The sequence below is a fragment of the Argopecten irradians genome, chromosome 3 (genome assembly GCF_041381155.1).
Source record: "Argopecten irradians isolate NY chromosome 3, Ai_NY, whole genome shotgun sequence".
Classification (NCBI taxonomy): Eukaryota; Metazoa; Mollusca; class Bivalvia; order Pectinida; family Pectinidae; genus Argopecten; species Argopecten irradians.
Window position 1 is genome coordinate 67400595 of NC_091136.1, and position 20607 is coordinate 67421201.

The following is a 20607-nucleotide window of genomic DNA, read 5'->3' on the forward strand; positions in this document are numbered from 1 at the left end:
AGGTTGAGAGATTTGGTAAGAGTTTGTTTTGAGTTGTGGCGGTGCTGGGATTAGTGACCGATGCACAATGGTAGAATGGTGAGGTATTGGTGTTAGGCTAGACTGGCCGCCAGACCCTAAGTTACTGAAAAGATTTTCACATCAGAATTCTAATACAAGATTATCTCCCCTTACTTTGAATCTTAGAAACAGATATGTAGAAGAGACAAATATTATTAAGCCACATTTTAGTGATATTTTTAATAATTTAGAAACTGGTGGCCAGTCTAATATTGGCTACTATTGATGTACTATCGCATAGTTAATAGCGTAGCAAATAATATTAAATTGTAGTCATCAGGTTTTCAATTTTATTAACTTTTTAACAATCTCTCTGAATATTTTATATTGAAATCAAACAAAAACAAAAATGAGAACCAATGGTATTCGAAGAACAACAATTTGCTTAAGTAAAAATTTGCTTTGGTACTCCCATAGATCACCGGGCGGGCACTGTTACAGTTTCCCGTAAAGGAACATTTGCTCTGTAAATTCTGAAATATGTTTTTTTTTATTTACCATCTTAATAGATGCACATAACAGCCATTTTCGTTCCTCATCGTACGGTACGATATACAGCATTACCAATGTCGGTGTCATCGCATTACTACCGTCTTCTTGGCTTGAGTGCCACAGGAATCCTCTTAGAGAGTGCCAAGCCGTGTTTCGATCAAAATGTGATTTGAAAAAAATATGACGTAGAACAATTGAACAATAAAACCAGCGATGACGTCACGTCATTATCACGGCAAGCCTGGAATTCCTCTCGTCACAAAATGGATATTGTTGTGCACAACTGATAAAAGGACATGTTTGTGTACAGTTCCTAGCCAAATGAATTTTTACCAAATTTGACATACTAATGGGAAATTTTCTACTATTTCAGCTCATGATATTTGCATAGTTTCTCGTCACTGATTCTTTTGAGAAAAAACATATTTTATAAACAAAAAAAAACATCTTCATCGCCATGTTTAGCATAACAAGGAAAGGAAGATGTCAGCTTTGAGCACAAAACTAATGATATCTTAAAAAAATAAATATTGGAGAACTATGCAAATATAATGAGCTGAACATATAGATGAATTTGGAAAAAAATCCACTAATAAAGAGATAAAAAAATTCAAAGATAAAATGAAAATAAAACAAATATATAGGAAAATTTAACAATGCGGAAAGACTTTTGATCCGAAACTGTTGCTGTAGCGTTTAAGGTCGTGTGCTATATGTCTATTTTCAGATATTTTAACAGAAGTTTTTAAATAGAATTATATGAATCGTTGAAATAAAAACCAATGTATCGTCTCAAATCACATTTTATTCCAAACAGAAAACCAAACAACATTTATTCTTCGTGACGTCATCTGTACATGTATACATGTGTCTTACATGTAATCTACGGAAATTCCTTGAACGTACCGTATTCGCACATTTGTATCACTCTAAAATGTATAAAAAAAAACTAAGAATGATATAGGAAAAACAGACGGTCAGCCACCGAGATACATTGTATATCCTTTCGGTAAATAAATGATAGCGGTGGATGGGGGAACGAGCGAATGGTACAGCGATACGGTATAAGCACAGGGGTTTGGCTCTATAGATATTTCTCTCTCTCTCTGCTACGAATAGACTTCTTATGCTCAATTTCGGCTGAAACGTCTTTTCACATGGTCAATTTTGCAATATAGATCTACCTGATTTTATTTATTCATTGATTCTAAACAAGTTGCCAAACATCCAGAAAATTATCTACTCTTACAGATCATACATCAGTAATTTTAATTAATATTGTTTTTTTTTTAGAAAACCGTGTCCTATGAGCAAGCATTTTCACGCTATTTGTAAAAAAAAAAGAAAGTTTCATGGAGTTTTAACGGTGCAAAAATAATGATATTTTGAAAATGAAACATCGAAAGACTCAGCAAATAGTATGAACTGAGAGAGCAGACAATTTCGTATTGTTATACTAAATTTGGTAAAAATCCGTGGATAAATAAAGCCATTGTTCCTAGGTGAAAAAAGTCGAAACCTTGGAGCAAACAATCACGTCGCCATTTTCCCGTCGAGCCGATCTTCTGGAGCGCGAAAATGACGTTGCAGAATAGTTAGATGACGTCATCGCTATTGTTAAACTGTCGAATTTCAGAGAGCCTAAAAAAAGGCCCTTTGGCACTCAACGGTAGTATCATAGAGCCTATAGATAGGCTCTGTGGCACTCTAGGGGTTAATTAATCTGATTTGAATTCTAGTAATATCCCCCTGGTAATACCATTTAGAGCTGTATCTGACAGCTCGTGATCATGACGTGCGCGTTAGTCTTCGTGCAATCTACACAGTCCTCAGCTGCGTTTTAGTCAGAACAATGTGTAGTCGTGACATACGTCCTGATCAAGCGACATTAACGTAACTGAGTTGTCTTTCACTCCTCTCAGGCAGGGGTTTAACTTAAAACATACCTCAAAATCGATGCCAAGGAAAAAGTATATATTTGTATACCGTTTACGATAGAGACCGTTATAACTATCATATATCTAGACAACACAAGCAACAGTGTCTTTTTAATAAAATTTGTTAATGTGTTAAAATAATATGAACTTTTATAAGCAACTTTCATGTTAAAAAGAAAATTAAAAATGAATATTTACAATTGCCACTGTTTCTTGACTTGAGTGCAGAATGTGCCCCGATTCAGGATACATATCCGTATGCGTATGGATACATATAAACATTGGCGGACTTCCTTTGACAGTCCACAAAATCACGTGTCAATGTTTACAAATAACACAACACATGTACGAGACAATCGGAGACATACATTAAAACAAATTTCATTTTCTAATTTCTTATTTCTACATGACCTGAATAAAATAACTGAAATATAAGAATTGTTTTGTGACGTCATAATAGAAAGGGCGAATGAAACTGTCAGTCAACGGTGCGCTTATTCTGAATGGCTGTTGTGCACGGTTAAACATGGCGGCAGTACAATTTTGACGGCGAATAACACACTGTAAATGATTGTATCTGGTGTTCTGGTTGATTTTAGTGTTAAAAAATATTGTAAATATAGGGATTTATATAATATATACACTATTTTTATAAAATAGTAAAATCAAAACCAACCATAATCGCTAATTCCGGAGTTTTTTTTTTTTTTTTTTTTTTTTAAAGACTAGATTATCCATGCAGGTAGGGGACTCCCAATCGCTGGAAACAATTTTTTTTCATTCTAAAAATATGTTCTAAACCTTAAAGTTCCTTTTATTACAGTTTTTTTTAATATACATATACTATACATGTATTTGGTAAATATTCAAAATTCACCAACTAACACCGTTACAATATTAACTTGGCACCCCACAGAAAGACTAACAGAGAGAGAGAGTGAATGGGAATGAATGAATATGTCCTGAGAAAGAGTGAGAGAAGATATAATATTATAACAAAACTTCTTTATTAGCTGCAGTAAAATTTGAAAGAGAATGAAAGAGTATAAATGAGGAGAATACAATCTAATGATGAAAGGGCTCCGTGCCAGAGTCAAGAAATATAACATACATAAATAAATATTAGACAAGACATTCACATCACAATTTAATAAATACTGTTTTCACTACATTTAACATCAAACAACTCTTTGTTTTATTTCATTTACTTAATTTTAATTGCTTTTATATATATATATATATATATTAAAAAACGTTATTATTTATAAATGATATGACTATGCAATGTATAAATTGTATTTTAATACATAGCGAGCCAATTCTGAGTACAGAAAAAAAGTAAATATAAGGATCAACCTCTTACTTTGATTAGCTTATGAGAAGATAAACCCAATGGAGGACGAGGTAAATTGCGTAAACGCGTTATTTAATCCTTAAATAACGATAGTGAATAATTATGATTTCACATATATAACCAATAAATCATTTTAAGTGTGTATGAACTGATCAAATCACCTTTTAGCTAAGGCGAGACCAACCACAATATTTTCATAATACATATATTTATGTGTGTATGTGTTTCCGAAAAATGGTGAATTCAATAGATTTATGAAGGCTTCACATTTGCATAAAGAAATCCAGCAAACTTGGTTCCCGATGAATGGTTTAGAGGGTATCCGAATGTGCGTGTACGACGGAAACTCTCACTATGGTAGCAGCAGAAATTGATAACAGTGGCACGAGATAAGATTGCTCAAAATTTAATGCACGACATATATAGGCTCAGTTCCGCTCTCATGACAGTGATATTTGGTTTTAAACTGTGTTCAAGAAAACAAATCTAAGAAGGAGTCACATTGGGTTAAAAATCCCAATTTTGTGCAATTTGAAAAAAAGATTGTTTAATTTGGTTTTCACATGCTTGAAAACCCGTAAAATCCGCATTGTCCAATTATGATGTGTAGATCAAATGTATATATATTCTTTTGTATAGGAAATACTTAAGCTTAAATAGCTGTGTTTACATAATTTAACCATGAATTTTATTTTGCTGAATTTTACAAATCTGTTGTACACTGCTACCTATGTCAAATGCCTCTAAAATGTATATTTTTGTGTTTATTTGTCTTCAAAGTTTAAGAAAACAACTTAACATTATAAGAAGACGCAATCATTACCTACCACAATATATAGTCAATTGGAACCTTATAGTAAATCACTTTAGTTATAAAAAAACCTCTGATTTCCCCTGAGAAATTAAACATCTAACACAGAGATCCAGGAAAACCTTGAAAATCAGAATATCATAACTCCACCTCTTGATCTTTTGTCAACCTTAACCGAAAGATGACCTCGTAGAGAATCCATGGCAACTATCGACAAATGTGATGTTATGTCAGTCACGTTAAGCTTATCTCCTACCAATATAAACCATTAGCCAAGCTAGCCAACACCATCCAACGACATTCGGATATCATTACTCTGACCATTTCACCGGCAAATAAAGCGGAAAAGAAGCTGGCAAACCATGGCCTAAGGCGGCTGGTCAGGAAACAGTGTATTGTTGATAGTAATGACAGAAGAGTGAATGGATAAAGTTGGCGTCTTAGAAGGGTTTCGTATACAAAAATTGTATGCTGAAAAAAGGACACTTTTTCTTTCGTTACAGGGAAAAGAAGTAAAATATTGATATAAGAAAAAAAGATGGTTTTATTAGATTTTTGACAGGTATACTGACGAGAAGTATATAAATAGCTACGTTTGATCGTACTTTTGAAACTCTACACCTGGCGGTAATTCTATCTACAATGTTTCTATTTTGTCATTATTAGATAGCTGTTCTTCCTACCTGGCGGTGTACAAATCACTTTGCTTTCCTCAACCACTGTGATGTTATGGACGATGTTGCTGATGTTTGTTGCGTTGGTAACAGCTGACATAATGGTTGTTGTTAGATGGTTGATGGCGGCTGACATTGTGACGTAGTCACTGGTTACCACGGGGACGGAATCATCTGTCGTGTCCACCAAAGGGCCTCCATAGGATTGATTGGTGACCATGATCTGTAAATATATAGAAAGTGTTATGAATTAGAGGGCGCATATTTTATACTTTCAAAACATACTCCTTACATCTAATAAGATTGATGTTTTCATGAAATAGAAAAGAAGCAGCATATATCCCGCGTTGTATAATACAAAAGTTCACAGGAGACGTTCAGCAAGAAAAGGTAGAACAAGACCATAACGGCTCGTACAGACTAAATCAAGATGGCTGGTAAACAAACTTATCTCAAACTTACTAGCAAGGCTTTTGGTTAACTTTGTTATTTGCCTACGTCTGCAGTGATCACTATGAACGGTTTACACCACTACACATAGTTCTGATCGATTCTAGGAATCCCTGCCACACTTTTCACCAGATCTAACCCGATAAACTAGAAAAATCAGATACTTCTCTATATACTCCATACATTACAACCATAACAACAATGGACACAACTCAATTAGGATATCATTAACTGATGCCAACATTATAAGTCTCCGTGTACTCAGTGTGTCCGTCGTAAACATATGTGGATATTGAATAGCTACTGAGAAGCTGATGGATAGATTCGTTTTATTGATAATAATTGATTAACTAAGAGATGGTCATTCGCTCTCGATAATAGTAAAGGCATTATTTTTACAAATAATACCGCAGTTATGTACAAAAATAGGTGGCTATGTTTGTGTAAGGAGATTATAATCACCATTACCTATATATGTCTATGAACAGGTTAATAGTTACACGTGAATAAAGATCATACGGTTACTATGACAACGTTTGATACACATTATATCAAAATACAAATATAGTCTGTTAAGTCAAATAATCATCTTTACCTTATCAACTTCGCCACGTGTTAAATGTTTTATTTTGAGTTTAAGAAGAAAACAAATGTAAATGCTATAAATAGATTGTTAATATATGTTGTATTTCAGAGTCCTCTAGGCGTTCTACAGCCATATTTACCGACGCATTTTAAACCCAGGGTAGTATGTATCAATTCGCATTACATGTAGTAGTTATGTAGTAGCGCGCACAGTGTTTTCCCCCATCAATCAGTTAGCGGAGTCATTAATTGTCGCAGGATGTTAAACCCTAGTAATCAGGCTCATTCAATCCCTTTGATTAGTTATATACACAAGTAGATTGCAGGTTTATTGACTAATTTGATCGAGGATCCAAATGTCGCCTCGATATCTAATTAATTCCTACGATCACGTAAAGTGGAGTCGCACTCGCTGACAGTCGATGCAATGTGTCTTACAGTTGGATAACAGTTATGCCAGAGCTTGTTGTAAATAGACCACTGTCTATATAGTGTGTACGAATAGTAGGGTGGAAAGGATGGGGACGGTCTTTCTACTTCAAAAACAATGTACGTGTTGATAGGAACACGTTGATAGAATCGTTCAGCATACACCTTAAGGGTGATCACAGATCGACTTTTCATGCACGAGGCTTGTTGAGTGTTTATCAGTCTTACTAGGACCAAGTGTAACCAGCTAAAACCTTCAAGAAGGTATATATATATATCATGTTACCACGTAAAGATCATGTAGGTTGGTTTGTAAGGTTCCTGACAAAAATACGTGACGAATACCATCCCAAACGTTTGTGTAAGGCAACGATTATGAAACGCACTAATTCCATCTAGGTGAGTCAGCTAAGTGGTTTTAAATACGATCCTCACTTTTAACAATTCGATTCACTATAGGAAAGAATATGATTTTTATATCAAAGTCTGTGGACTGCTGGGGGTCAGTACAGGAAGGACACATTTGGAGGTAGAAACTGATTGTGAACAGGAGAGTTCTCCGTCTTGGATAGGTGCAATGATGTAAGCAAGTCTATGTTATTAATACTAAAGATCTCTTCAGTCCTGAGCGAGACGTTATCACCATTCCTTCAGTCCTGAGAGAGACGTTAGCATCATTCCTTCAGTCCTGAGCGAGACGTTAGCATCATTCCTTCAGTCCTGAGCGAGACGTTAGCATCATTCCTTCAGTCCTGAGCGAGACGTTAGCACCATTCCTTCAGTCCTGAGCGAGACGTTAGCATCATTCCTTCAGTCCTGAGCGAGACGTTAGCACCATTCCTTCAGTCCTGAGCGAGACGTTAGCACCATTCCTTCAGTCCTGAGCGAGACGTTAGCATCATTCCTTCAGTCCTGAGCGAGACGTTAGCATCATTCCTTCAGTCCTGAGCGAGACGTTAGCATCATTCCTTCAGTCCTGAGCGAGACGTTAGCATCATTCCTTCAGTCCTGAGCGAGACGTTAGCATCATTCCTTCAGTCCTGAGCGAGACTTTAGCACCATTCCTTCAGTCCTGAGCGAGACGTTAGTACCATTCCTTCAGTCCTGAGCGAGACGTTAGCACCATTCCTTCAGTCCTGAGCGAGACGTTATCACCATTCCTTCAGTCCTGAGCGAGACGTTAGTACCATTCCTTCAGTCCTGAGCGAGACGTTAGCATCATTCCTTCAGTCCTGAGCGAGACGTTAGCATCATTCCTTCAGTCCTGAGCGAGACTTTAGCACCATTCCTTCAGTCCTGAGCGAGACGTTAGTACCATTCCTTCAGTCCTGAGCGAGACGTTAGTACCATTCCTTCAGTCCTGAGCGAGACGTTAGCACCATTCCTTCAGTCCTGAGCGAGACGTTAGCACCATTCCTTCAGTCCTGAGCGAGACGTTAGCATCATTCCTTCAGTCCTGAGCGAGACGTTAGCATCATTCCTTCAGTCCTGAGCGAGACTTTAGCACCATTCCTTCAGTCCTGAGCGAGACGTTAGTACCATTCCTTCAGTCCTGAGCGAGACGTTAGCACCATTCCTTCAGTCCTGAGCGAGACGTTAGTACCATTCCTTCAGTCCTGAGCGAGACGTTATCACCATTCCTTATTGTATGATCTATCAAACCACCTGTTAGATGTAGCAGTACAAAGTAATGATTATTCTCAAATTCTATAGGACCTATTCACATGTATCACCAGGTGCGTTATAGCTTTAGTTGGTGATCAAATTAAAACCAAACTACACCTACAACAACCCGTGTGACGTAGGAACCGTCTGTATCTGTTACTTCGAGACGGACTATATCTCCCAGCAGCGGCGAATTCTGAGAGGAGATGAGCGATTGACACCCAGACCTTAGAATGATATAAACTATTATAACGGAAATTGATTTTCTACCATTTCATACTTCATTCGGGGATTGTAAATAGCGCGTGGCACCAGTGAGACGGTGAGCGCGAGCTCTCTTATCGCAGTGATTGACACGGTCATGTTGGCATTATTTAGGATACAGACTCAATTTGATCTGGCGATCAGCGAAAACCGCCGTAGTTTCATTAAGTCTAAACACAATCGTTCTTCTTTTTTTCCCCCAATTATTTTTTTTCCACCAAGAAAGCCTAGAAAAAAGAAGATTACACTCTTCAGTTATGTTGATGTATAACACAAAACATGTTGCAATAAAATGAAAAAGTTTTGAAGAATGCAATGACGAAAACTTGAGAAATGTTACTTCAATACATTAAAATACGACTGTTATTCAGTGATTTTAAACATGTCTTCCGATTTGATTTTTTCCATCCGGCTTCATTACACGCGATCCATTTACATAGATATCCCTTTCTTCCATGTCTTCTGGTTCAATTACTATATACGTTTATTCGCCTGGGTCGCCATTTTTTCACTTAAGTTTTGATATTGGATACTTGACGTGACATATTTGATATAGTCACCAATGATTACTTTGAACCATGGCCAACGTAAAGAATATGACGTGTTACCGTCCGTTATAAGATGCAGTGGTAACAAACGCTTGGCCCTGTATTGTACTGGAAGTCGGACAGCCTCAAATGGTTGCCAGGCAACCATTCAGACAAGGGATTATTGTCATAACAATTAAACCTAAACACGACATGTTTTGTTAAAATGAGTTAATTCGTAAATCTGCCATCCTGATGAATGAAGGCTAGTTTCATGACGTCATTTCACATACTACCCGTGGTGCGCATGATTTAATTAACATGTCTGATTTTAAACACATCCTCCGATCAGCAGTGCTCGTTTCGGATTTGTCATGTTTTCCTAAAAGCGTGTCGGTGATTATTTTTCATTATCCTAATTTGAACGAACGGCAAGGTAATACGTCTGATTCACGGCTTAGTACGGATAGGTAAATTGTTACCATGACCACGGATGTTACGTCATACATTTGAAGGTCATACAGATTCTTTTCTTTGCATGAAATCGGCTAAAACTTGGTCCCGGAAAGAAGCATGATTGCGTGTCAGAATATACCACATTGGACGGCTAGTGAGCAGCAGCCCAGATGGAACTATTGTCTAACAGTTAAACAAATCAATACTGATTCACGTTTTGAAGACACCACTTTACAGCAAAAGAGAGCCTGTTTGTATAATTTGTTTGAAAAAAAGTAAAGGGTTATTGGATTTCTTACTCGAACTCTTTTAAAACAATGTCATCCGACTATGAAATAAACTGATGTATTTACACATATCCGTGACACTGTACAGCTTATAGAATTATACGTATAAAACCCATTAAAACAAGACATCTATAAAAATAGATGGCTGATTCAACTGGAAGCTGACTTATACCTCAAACACCGACTTCCGCTGTTTGGCATTTCACATGGTAATCGTATATCAGCGATCAATCGTTTTCGAAAACCATTTCAAATATGGAAAGAAATGCAGAATATATTTCACAATCTTGTATTATTATTGTATCTAATGCAATGATCCCTTAGTCGAAAGCACGTATCTACTTAAACTTATGCATTGTAAATAACCAGATATTTTACTGGACGTCTTATCAGGTATAGACAGCGTCAAACTTTATCACATCGTACCGACATTGGGATGACGAATATTTTACTGTTTTACACAGATGTTCTAGCTCCTAGTCGATCTACTAAACCGATTCGTCCAAACCTTCATTACTTAATATGAAATAATTATATCACCAATCTGGTATTTGTTGTTTAGAACTAAGAAGGAATAACCTGGTCCAGTATCCTTGTCTGACAAGTCATAGTCATCATAAAATAAATGGGATTTCACAAAGTTCCAAGTACTACTAGGTCATCATAAAATAGCTGGGATATCAAAAAGTTCCAAGTATTACTAGGTCATCATAAAATAGCTGGGATTTCACAAAGTTCCAAGTACTACTAGGTCATCATAAAATAAATGGGATTTCACAAAGTTCCAAGTAGTACTAGGTCATCATAAAATAGTTTGGATATCACAAAGTTCCAAGTACTACTAGGTCATCATAAAATAGCTGGGATATCACAAAGTTCCAAGTACTACTAGGTCATCATAAAATAGCTGGGATATCACAAAGTTCCAAGTACTACTAGGTCATCATAAAATAGCTGGGATATCACAAAGTTCCAAGTACTACTAAGTCATCATAAAATAGCTGGGATATAACAAAGTTCAAAGTACTACTAGGTCATCATAAAATAGCTAGGATATCACAAAGTTCCAAGTACTACTAGGTCATCATAAAATAGCTGGGATATCACATAGTTCCAAGTACTACTAGGTCATCATAAAATAGCTGGGATATAACAAAGTTCCAAGTACTACTAAGTCATCATAAAATAGCTGGGATATCAAAAGTTCAAAGTACTACTAGGTCATCATAAAATAGTTTGGGATTTCACAAAGTTCCAAGTACTACTAGGTCATCATAAAATAGTTTGGATATCACAAAGTTCCAAGTACTACTAGGTCATCATAAAATAGTTTGGATTTCACAAAGTTCCAAGTACTACTAGGTCATCATAAAATAGTTGGGATATCACAAAGTTCCAAGTACTACTAGGTCATCATAAAATAGTTGGGATATCACAAAGTTCCAAGTACTACTAGGTCATCATAAAATAGTTGGGATATCACAAAGTTCCAAGTACTACTAGGTCATCATAAAATAGTTTGGATTTCACAAAGTTCCAAGTACTACTAGGTCATCATAAAATAGTTTGGATTTCACAAAGTTCCAAGTACTACTAGGTCATCATAAAATAGTTGGGATTTCACAAAGTTCCAAGTACTACTAGGTCATCATAAAATAGTTGGGATTTCACAAAGTTCCAAGTACTACTAGGTCATCATAAAATAGTTGGGATATCACAAAGTTCCAAGTACTACTAGGTCATCATAAAATAGTTGGGATATCACAAAGTTCCAAGTACTACTAGGTCATCATAAAATAGTTTGGATTTCACAAAGTTCCAAGTACTACTAGGTCATCATAAAATAGCTGGGATATCACAAAGTTCCAAGTACTACTAGGTCATCATAAAATAGCTGGGATATCACAAAGTTCCAAGTTCTACTAGGTCATCATAAAATAGCTAGGATATCACAAAGTTCCAAGTACTACTAGGTCATCATAAAATAGCTAGGATATCACAAAGTTCCAAGTACTACTAGGTCATCATAAAATAGCTGGGATATCACAAAGTTCCAAGTACTACTAGGTCATCATAAAATAGCTAGGATATCACAAAGTTCCAAGTACTACTAGGTCATCATAAAATAGCTAGGATATCACAAAGTTCCAAGTACTACTAGGTCATCATAAAATAGCTGGGATATCACAAAGTTCCAAGTACTACTAGGTCATCATAAAATAGCTGAGATATCACAAAGTTCCAAGTACTACTAGGTCATCATAAAATAGTTGGGATATCACAAAGTTCCAAGTACTACTAGGTCATCATAAAATAGCTGAGATATCACAAAGTTCCAAGTACTACTAGGTCATCATAAAATAGCTGGGATATCACAAAGTTCCAAGTACTACTAGGTCATCATAAAATAGCTGGGATATCACAAAGTTCCAAGTACTACTAGGTCATCATAAAATAGCTGGGATATCACAAAGTTCCAAGTACTACTAGGTCATCATAAAATAGCTAGGATATCACAAAGTTCCAAGTACTACTAAGTCATCATAAAATAGTTTGGATTTCACAAAGTTCCAAGTAAAATAGCTGAGATATCAAAAAGTTCCAAGTATTACTAGGTCATCATAAAATAGCTGGGATTTCACAAAGTTCCAAGTACTACTAGGTCATCATAAAATAAATGGGATATCATAAAGCTACAAGTACTACTAGGTCATCATAAAATGAATGGGATATCACAAAGTTCCAAGCACTACTAGGTCATCATAAAATAGCTGGGATATCACAAAGCTCCAAGTACTACTAGGTCATCATAAAATAGCTGAGATATCACAAAGCTCCAAGAACTACTAGGTCATCATAAAATAGCTAGGATAACACAAAGCTCCAAGTACTACTAGGTCATCATAAAATAGCTGGGATATCACAAAGTTCCAAGTACTACTAGGTCATCATAAAATAAATGGGATATCACAAAGTTCCAAGTACTACTAGGTCATCATAAAATAAATGGGATATCATAAAGCTCCAAGTACTACTAGGTCATCATAAAATAGCTGGGATATCACAAAGTTCCGAGTACTACTAGGTCATCATAAAATAGCTGGGATATCACAAAGTTCCAAGTACTACTAGGTCATCATAAAATAGCTGGGATATCACAAAGCTCCAAGTACTACTAGGTCATCATAAAATAGCTGGGATATCACAAAGCTCCAAGTACTACTATGTCATCATAAAATATCACAAGTCATTGTATCGTCAAATAATTCACATCTTGTAGAGATGATATTATAGTCATCATTATCTGGCAGTCTGGCTATTGATAACAAAACGCCGGACAGATCAGGAATACCCGACCAGCGATCAAACTCTCAGCTTATATGAAAGTGGATGGCACACATAGAAAAACCTTTAGAAATCATAGCATGAGGAAGGGGGTTCTGATCAAGTGTTTGACATGATTGGGTGCTTTAAAAAAATACACCATTTTTATGACAGGTCGTTAGAAAGTAGAAGACCTTCTCCATTTTCGTTATCTAGCGAGTCATTTCCAAATATTTATAGTTGGATTTTCTCAGAACCATTAGTGTATGAAATATTCATTTCACGAGATAAACGGTCAAAAAATTTACTTTAACGTAATGATATCGATCTCGTAACCATTATCTTATAATTATAGTGTAAGTATATACTCTAGATTAAGGTCTGCTCTGGTGAGGTTTCAGTCTCGTTGAAGTCTCGTTTCAATATCAATCAAAGAGTAATTGTGATTTTCAAAAAATAGTTATCTCTATTTGTAGCAAGTTGACATATGCAAAATTTAAAAAAAAAAATAGAGTTCTATTGATTATAGAATGTTTTATACACATCAATGACAAATGTGTCGGCCATTTGGAAACTGCATTTCTTACACTTTGTAGAGAGGTGAAATTTCACGTGTTTTTCCTTCAACACACATCTGCTGCCCCTATTATATGATCGCAAATGACGATTAAATTCAGGATCTATCTTTCCTTGTCTTCCTTACTAACGTTGTTCGTCATAACGTTTCCTTTACCACCGTCTCACTTTTGGCCTTCTGTTAAGCGCTCGCCCCTGTGAGGTAGGCTCTGGGTTCTGTCCCCTGGCCGAGACACACCATAGTCTATGAGCGCTCAGCATACAAGGAGTAGGGCAATTAATTTGTCCATTATCAGTATAATGTGACCGGGTGAGGTGTGTTGCTTAGTGTCTTCGGTGACATCCTTCAGTGATATAGCACTCTAAAAAGTATTTCACTATACAAGAAGACACAACACGAATATACCACAGTATCCCAAAACACACACCGCACACTTCATACACGCTGCACACTACATACACGAGAGGCTGTCCTTACATGACCATGGTTGTAAATAGGATGCGATTTAAATTTAATCAAACCTTAAAAACGACTACTTTTACCGCCAATCAATTATGTTGCTCGGTATTTGGTAGTATACTTTCCTATTTGGAATAAATACTGACTAATACGTTCATAACAAATTCAGCATATTTCCCTAGTTTGTATAAATTTTACTATCACATTGACCGCGTATTCCAAATATGGTATAAAATGACAATAGCGCGTAAGCATCATATAACCCTTACACAGTGTTACTACCATACATCAGTAGTGTGTGAGAACATTAAACTACTACGGTACAAACGTAGGCGATACACAAGATTTAAAGCTGAAACTTCTCAATCGAGTTTGTGAAAGCGTAGGTGTTAGAATCTTTGGTTCTCTCGTACTGTCAAAGTCAAAATCACTCTTTCTCGTAATAATTCAAATTTTACGTCGATTTAAAAGCCCTTGCATATTTTACGACTCTATTTCTAGTGAAAGTTTGTTTTATTTAAGAAATAACGATTTTTCCTGTTGACCTGAGCCATTAAGACTCCTACCAGCCCAAACCACACTAAGAGGGTCATATAATGATATAATTGTTCAAACCGACAAACACACTACAGGAACCCATGTCAGGGACTGATCTAGAGGATGGCTGTTTCATGTTGTATGATGAGAATATTTAATGTCTCTTTCCAAACAACCATTACTTATAACTTAAACCTTATCATCTATTTTTCTTTCCAATCATCATATTAGTTAGGAAGTACCACCCTAACTAGGGCTGAGATTCTGGATTTAGTTCATTCCGCACCTTGGTGGTAAACAATGTCTATAGCTCTGAGGATCAAGCTAGATTTGTTCCAGAGAAGCCTTCACCTAGCATTAGTCATCTCTGTAAATCGGTTTTGTCCGCTACATCTAATTGGATTAACAAAAACGTTTACATAAAATCTAATTTAGCCTATTGGTAATTTACAGCAATTTATATAAAAGTTTAGAATCCAACTCTGTCTTGAATGTAAAATCAAGTTTACATATCTCTGTAACACAGATTGTGGCTCCCTTTTTTGTGTTCATAAAATGCTGAAGTCAAAACCTTGAGAGTTGATAATAACATAGATAATTAAAAAGATTTACCAGTTCTACTCGACATTATATAGCCACCTATAAGACATGATTTCAATCCCTATGTCTGACATAACAATATATTTAAATATTATATCTTGATTAAAATCTGATATACAACATATCGATCCTGTCTAGGCATCCTAGGCTCAGGCCTCATTGCAATTCTTTAAATCATTATCTTTTTATGTTTTTGTATATTGTATTGTTATTGTAGGCTTCATTGTGAGAATGTCAAGATGGTAACATTTAAACGTTATGGATAAAGTTTCAATGGCAACAATATAGATATACATATTATTTTCGGTATAAGATCGGGGCTCGGCATCATAAAACTTTCTCAGACAGATTTTTTACTCAAGTCAATGTTAAATCATATACTTGAGTAAAAAATCTGTCTGAGAATAGTTTTATGGTGCCGTGTTTGCATCGTTATAGCAGAAGTTTGAAATAAAAACACGCATTATAGATATATTCATGCTAAATTTAGGATTTTACTCGTAAAAAGATATTGTTAGATTATAATGTTTTTTATTACACAGAAATTTACATAATATTAATATTCTATCTAAATCTCAGTCCAGACTGATCCGAACATCATTTTGATATCGTTATCAAAGTGGACTGATTATCTAATCTAAAGTTAGATATATACTTGTTTGAATGTTTGAAATGGTGTAAATGGAATGTTTTGAAACTGAAAATATCTACATCATAAAGCTAGAATAACCATTTACTCGAAAAACTCAAATTGTAGATCTAACGTATACGTATTATATGCTGTATAAATGTATAGTACTAGGCTTACCTTGTGTAGCCGCGGACTACTCTGACATCACAAGACCACGTGACCGCCTAGCTCATTATCTCTGAACCGTAGTCGACACTACCCGTAAATCACGACCAAAACCAACCGATAGCGCTAAAAGCTAGGCGATTCGTTGGGTGGGACTTGATTTTTCATTCATCCAAAGCAATATCCTGACGTATTATCAAAAAAAATTTTGGCTGCACAAATCCTTAACTCAAATATCTTTAACAACTGTGTACAACGTTTTATACGAGTAAACGATTTTGATTACGTACAATTTTTCAAGAATTATGAGTATATTTCTTTTCGTGTTTGTATTTGTATAGTAATGTTATATACATGTGTAAATAGCTATTTATATATTCTAGAAGAAGGCGATAAAATTACTTGTGACTTATCCTATGTCGTTAGTATTCTCAACAACATCTCCATCTTACCTTTGTAGTCAGATGCACAGTAACACCATGGGTACAATTACATTAATAAAATAACAATTACTTTGAGATTTTGCTCAATTAAATTTTAATTACAACTACAGTACTTTTGGTAAAGTAATCAATTTCATTACAATTACTTTACCAATGTTATATAATTAATTAACAAATTACTTTTGGTATCATTCATTTCATTTGACAATGTTCATTATACTTACATCATATATTAACATAAATACAATCTCGATACCAAGTGACAAACATGCATGCATACATAAGTGTAATACTATCCTCAAAGCTTGTGATTACATTTTATGAACATAAGTTCTTCATATAAAGTATGACTGAGACGACAGCGGCCAGGGCGAAATGTTTTACCAGCCACACTAAATAGCCTATCTATAGGTGCAGAAGTAGTAGAAATGTTTTACCAGCCACACTAAATAGCCTATCTATAGGTGAAGAAGTAGCAGAAATGTTTTACCAGCCACACTAAATAGCCTATCTATAGGTGCAGAAGTAGTAGGAATGTTTTACCAGCCACACTAAATAGCCTATCTATAGGTGCAGAAGTACTAGAAATGTTTTACCAGCCACACTAAATAGCCTATCTATAGGTGCAGAAGTAGTAGGAATGTTTTACCAGCCACACTAAATAGCCTATCTATAGGTGAAGAAGTAGTAGGAATGTTTTACCATCCACACTAAATAGCCTATCTATAGGTGCAGAAGTAGTAGAAATGTTTTACCAGCCACACTAAATAGCCTATCTATAGGTGCAGAAGTAGTAGAAATGTTTTACCAGCCACACTAAATAGCCTATCTATAGGTGCAGAAGTAGTAGAAATGTTTTACCAGCCACACTAAATCGCCTATCTATAGGTGCAGAAGTAGTAGAAATGTTTTACCAACCACACTAAATAGCCTATCTATAGGTGCAGAAGTAGTAGAAATGTTTTACCAGCCACACTAAATAGCCTATCTATAGGTGCAGAAGTAGTAGAAATGTTTTACCAGCCACACTAAATAGCCTATCTATAGGTGCAGAAGTAGTAGAAATGTTTTACCAGCCACACTAAATAGCCTATCTATAGGTGCAGAAGTAGTAGAAATTGCTAAGAACTTTGCAACAAGTCTAGAAAGGTTAGGGAAGCGGCTGTTATTGACCTTCCAGTATGTAAGTAGATCTTCTTTTCTGTCCAAGCACTCTTCTGATAGATATGTATTGGGTTCTGATAAAGTCGTTCCCGAGACATGTCTGCTTCTGTGAGGTGTGCTTGGTAAAAACATCATCACTTTTTTTTCTTTGGGGAATAGATGTTTGGTCATCAACCATTGTAACAATATCAGCATTTTTGGGGAGAAGAGATTTGGTCATCAACTATTGTAACAATATCCGTAACTTTGGGGAGAAGAGATTTGGTCATCGACCATTGTAACAATATCAACAACTTTGGGGAGAAAAGATTTGATCATCAACCATTGTATCAACATCAGCAACTTTGGGGAGAAGAGATTTGGTCATCAACTATTGTAACAATATCAGCAACTTTGGGGAAAAGAGGTTTGGTCATCAACCATTGTAATAATATCAGCAACTTTGAGAAGAAAATATTTGGTCATCAACCATTGTAACAATATCAACAACTTTGAGAAGAAAATATTTGGCCATCAACTATTGTAACAATATCAACAACTTTGGGGAGAAGAGGTTTGGTCGTCAACTATTGTAACAACATCAGCAACTTTGCGTTTTTGACGCTGGTAGTTCATTTTTTTTAAACTCTCGGTACCTTATTAGGTGATGCCATAATACCTGTCTACCAGGACAGTCAAATCAACCTACCGGTGCCAATAAGACAGGTTTGTTGTTTTATGACAGGGCCATGTGTACCGTGAGTAGAGAGTACAACAATCTAATGTAAGTCTGAGTACAACTTACTCTCAGGGACAAGTATGAATGGGGACAAGTAATGAATGGTGAGTAATTAATATGAACTCTTACCTGTACACACCTGTAACCTAAGCAGACCCATCATTATTTTCAAATCAGGTGTATGTTTTATGTAAAGTACGTCATGAAACCTAAATATCTCTTTTGATAATTAATATAATATAAATATATGCTATATTGTTAAATTTCCTATAGATGCGCATGTACATTATATGCATGTAAGTAAAAGATATATATTTGAAAAACAAATAAAAAAAGTATATATCCTTTTTTATTTTTATTTCTACAAATAAACAGTAACAAATGCAAAATCTAAATTATTCTCTTCAAATGGATCACAGACATAATAATGTACCCTATGAGAGTTATATTTACATGTATGATAATAGTTTTATAGGTACAACAGTATATACTGTACTAAAAACATGGATTTAATGACATATATTAAGTTTTAAGTATTTGAAAGTAAAAAAAGAGACTAAAGACAGAAAAGCAAATGTTCAAGATCAACACATCGAAACATTTAACAATACAAAAGGGGGGTAAATAAGAAAAAAACAAAACAAAAAAGAAAGAAAAACGATAAAAAATAGTGGAAATATTGTATGTAAGGTACATATTTGTGTAAAGAGTAACCTAGTTGGTTTTAAGCATGGAAGTATGTGTTTATGTATGAGTAGGTATGAACTCTGGATATAAACGCGAGAGAGAAAACATGAGTGGAATTGAAAAAAGAGAATATTGAAAAGAAGAATATTTGTATTTGAAAGTAACTATTTTAATTACAATTACATGATATTTTGAAATATGAATTAAATTACAATTACAAGAAATTACATTTTTCTTCAATTACAAATTACATCCAATTACATAGGGCCTGTAATTAAATGTAAATAATCACAAATTACAATTACCGCGAGTGTGCATGGTTTACTCTCTCCGTAAAAATTTCATCTTGAAAGTCGACTTTCTAATTACTATTTCTGGTCAATTCGTATGTTCTGGGGGTTGTTTGTGGAAATAAATCCAGACTGTTTGAAGAGTTGTGGTGAGTAATGGGATAGTAGGATTTCTAGATTCAGATGCTCTACAACAAAGGTCGCACGCTAGGAAATACATACCCATTTAACATCAATCACACTCACTACTACTGGATTTGTATGTATTTGTAGTAATCATTCAACTTGTATGTAAAGCATTAACAGACTTAAGATATGAGGTAGTAATGTGATGAAAGCGTTAGGGATATTTTGTGTTAAATGTCAAGACGTTACGAATATGCTAATGATATAACATAAATCAGCATTTGTACGCCGAACCTTAATTATGCCCTACCTTATTGATATGGTAGGATTTGAGAAGTGTGGGGGAACACTCCCTGACACAATGACCTTAAGCCTAACGGAAGCAAGGGTGAATCTTGACAACTGCCGACTAAATTAGGCACGGTATAGTCGTTATATTTACAGAGCATTAGTACACACTCAGACCAGGGCTATCATTACTAAGTTAGGCACGGTATAGTCGTTATATTTACAGAGCATTAGTACACACTCAGACCAGGGCTATCATTACTAAATTAGGCACGGTATAGTCGTTATATTTACAGAGCATTAGTACACACTCAGACCAGGGCTATCATTACTAAGTTAGGCACGGTATAGTCGTTATATTTACAGAGCATTAGTACACACTCAGACCAGGGCTATCATTACTAAATTAGGCACGGTATAGTCGTTATATTTACAGAGAGCATTAGTACACACTCAGACCAGGGCTATCATTACTAAATTAGGCACGGTATAGTCGTTATATTTACAGAGCATTAGTACACACTCAGACCAGGGCTATCATTACTAAGTTAGGCACGGTATAGTCGTTTATATTTACAGAGCATTAGTACACACTCAGACCAGGGCT

At 35.4% G+C, this 20607-nt stretch overlaps 1 protein-coding gene across 1 annotated transcript in view; it reads right to left on the reverse strand.

The window, feature by feature from the left end:
• LOC138319399 (sodium/potassium/calcium exchanger 4-like) overlaps positions 1 to 20607 on the reverse strand; it is a 43315-nt gene that overhangs the window by 9385 nt on the left and 13323 nt on the right. Inside the window, exon 2 of the mRNA XM_069262502.1 lies at positions 5338 to 5551. Coding sequence (XP_069118603.1) covers positions 5338 to 5548 — 211 coding nt within the window. The 5' untranslated portion in view covers positions 5549 to 5551. The remainder of the gene's footprint in view (positions 1 to 5337; positions 5552 to 20607) is intronic.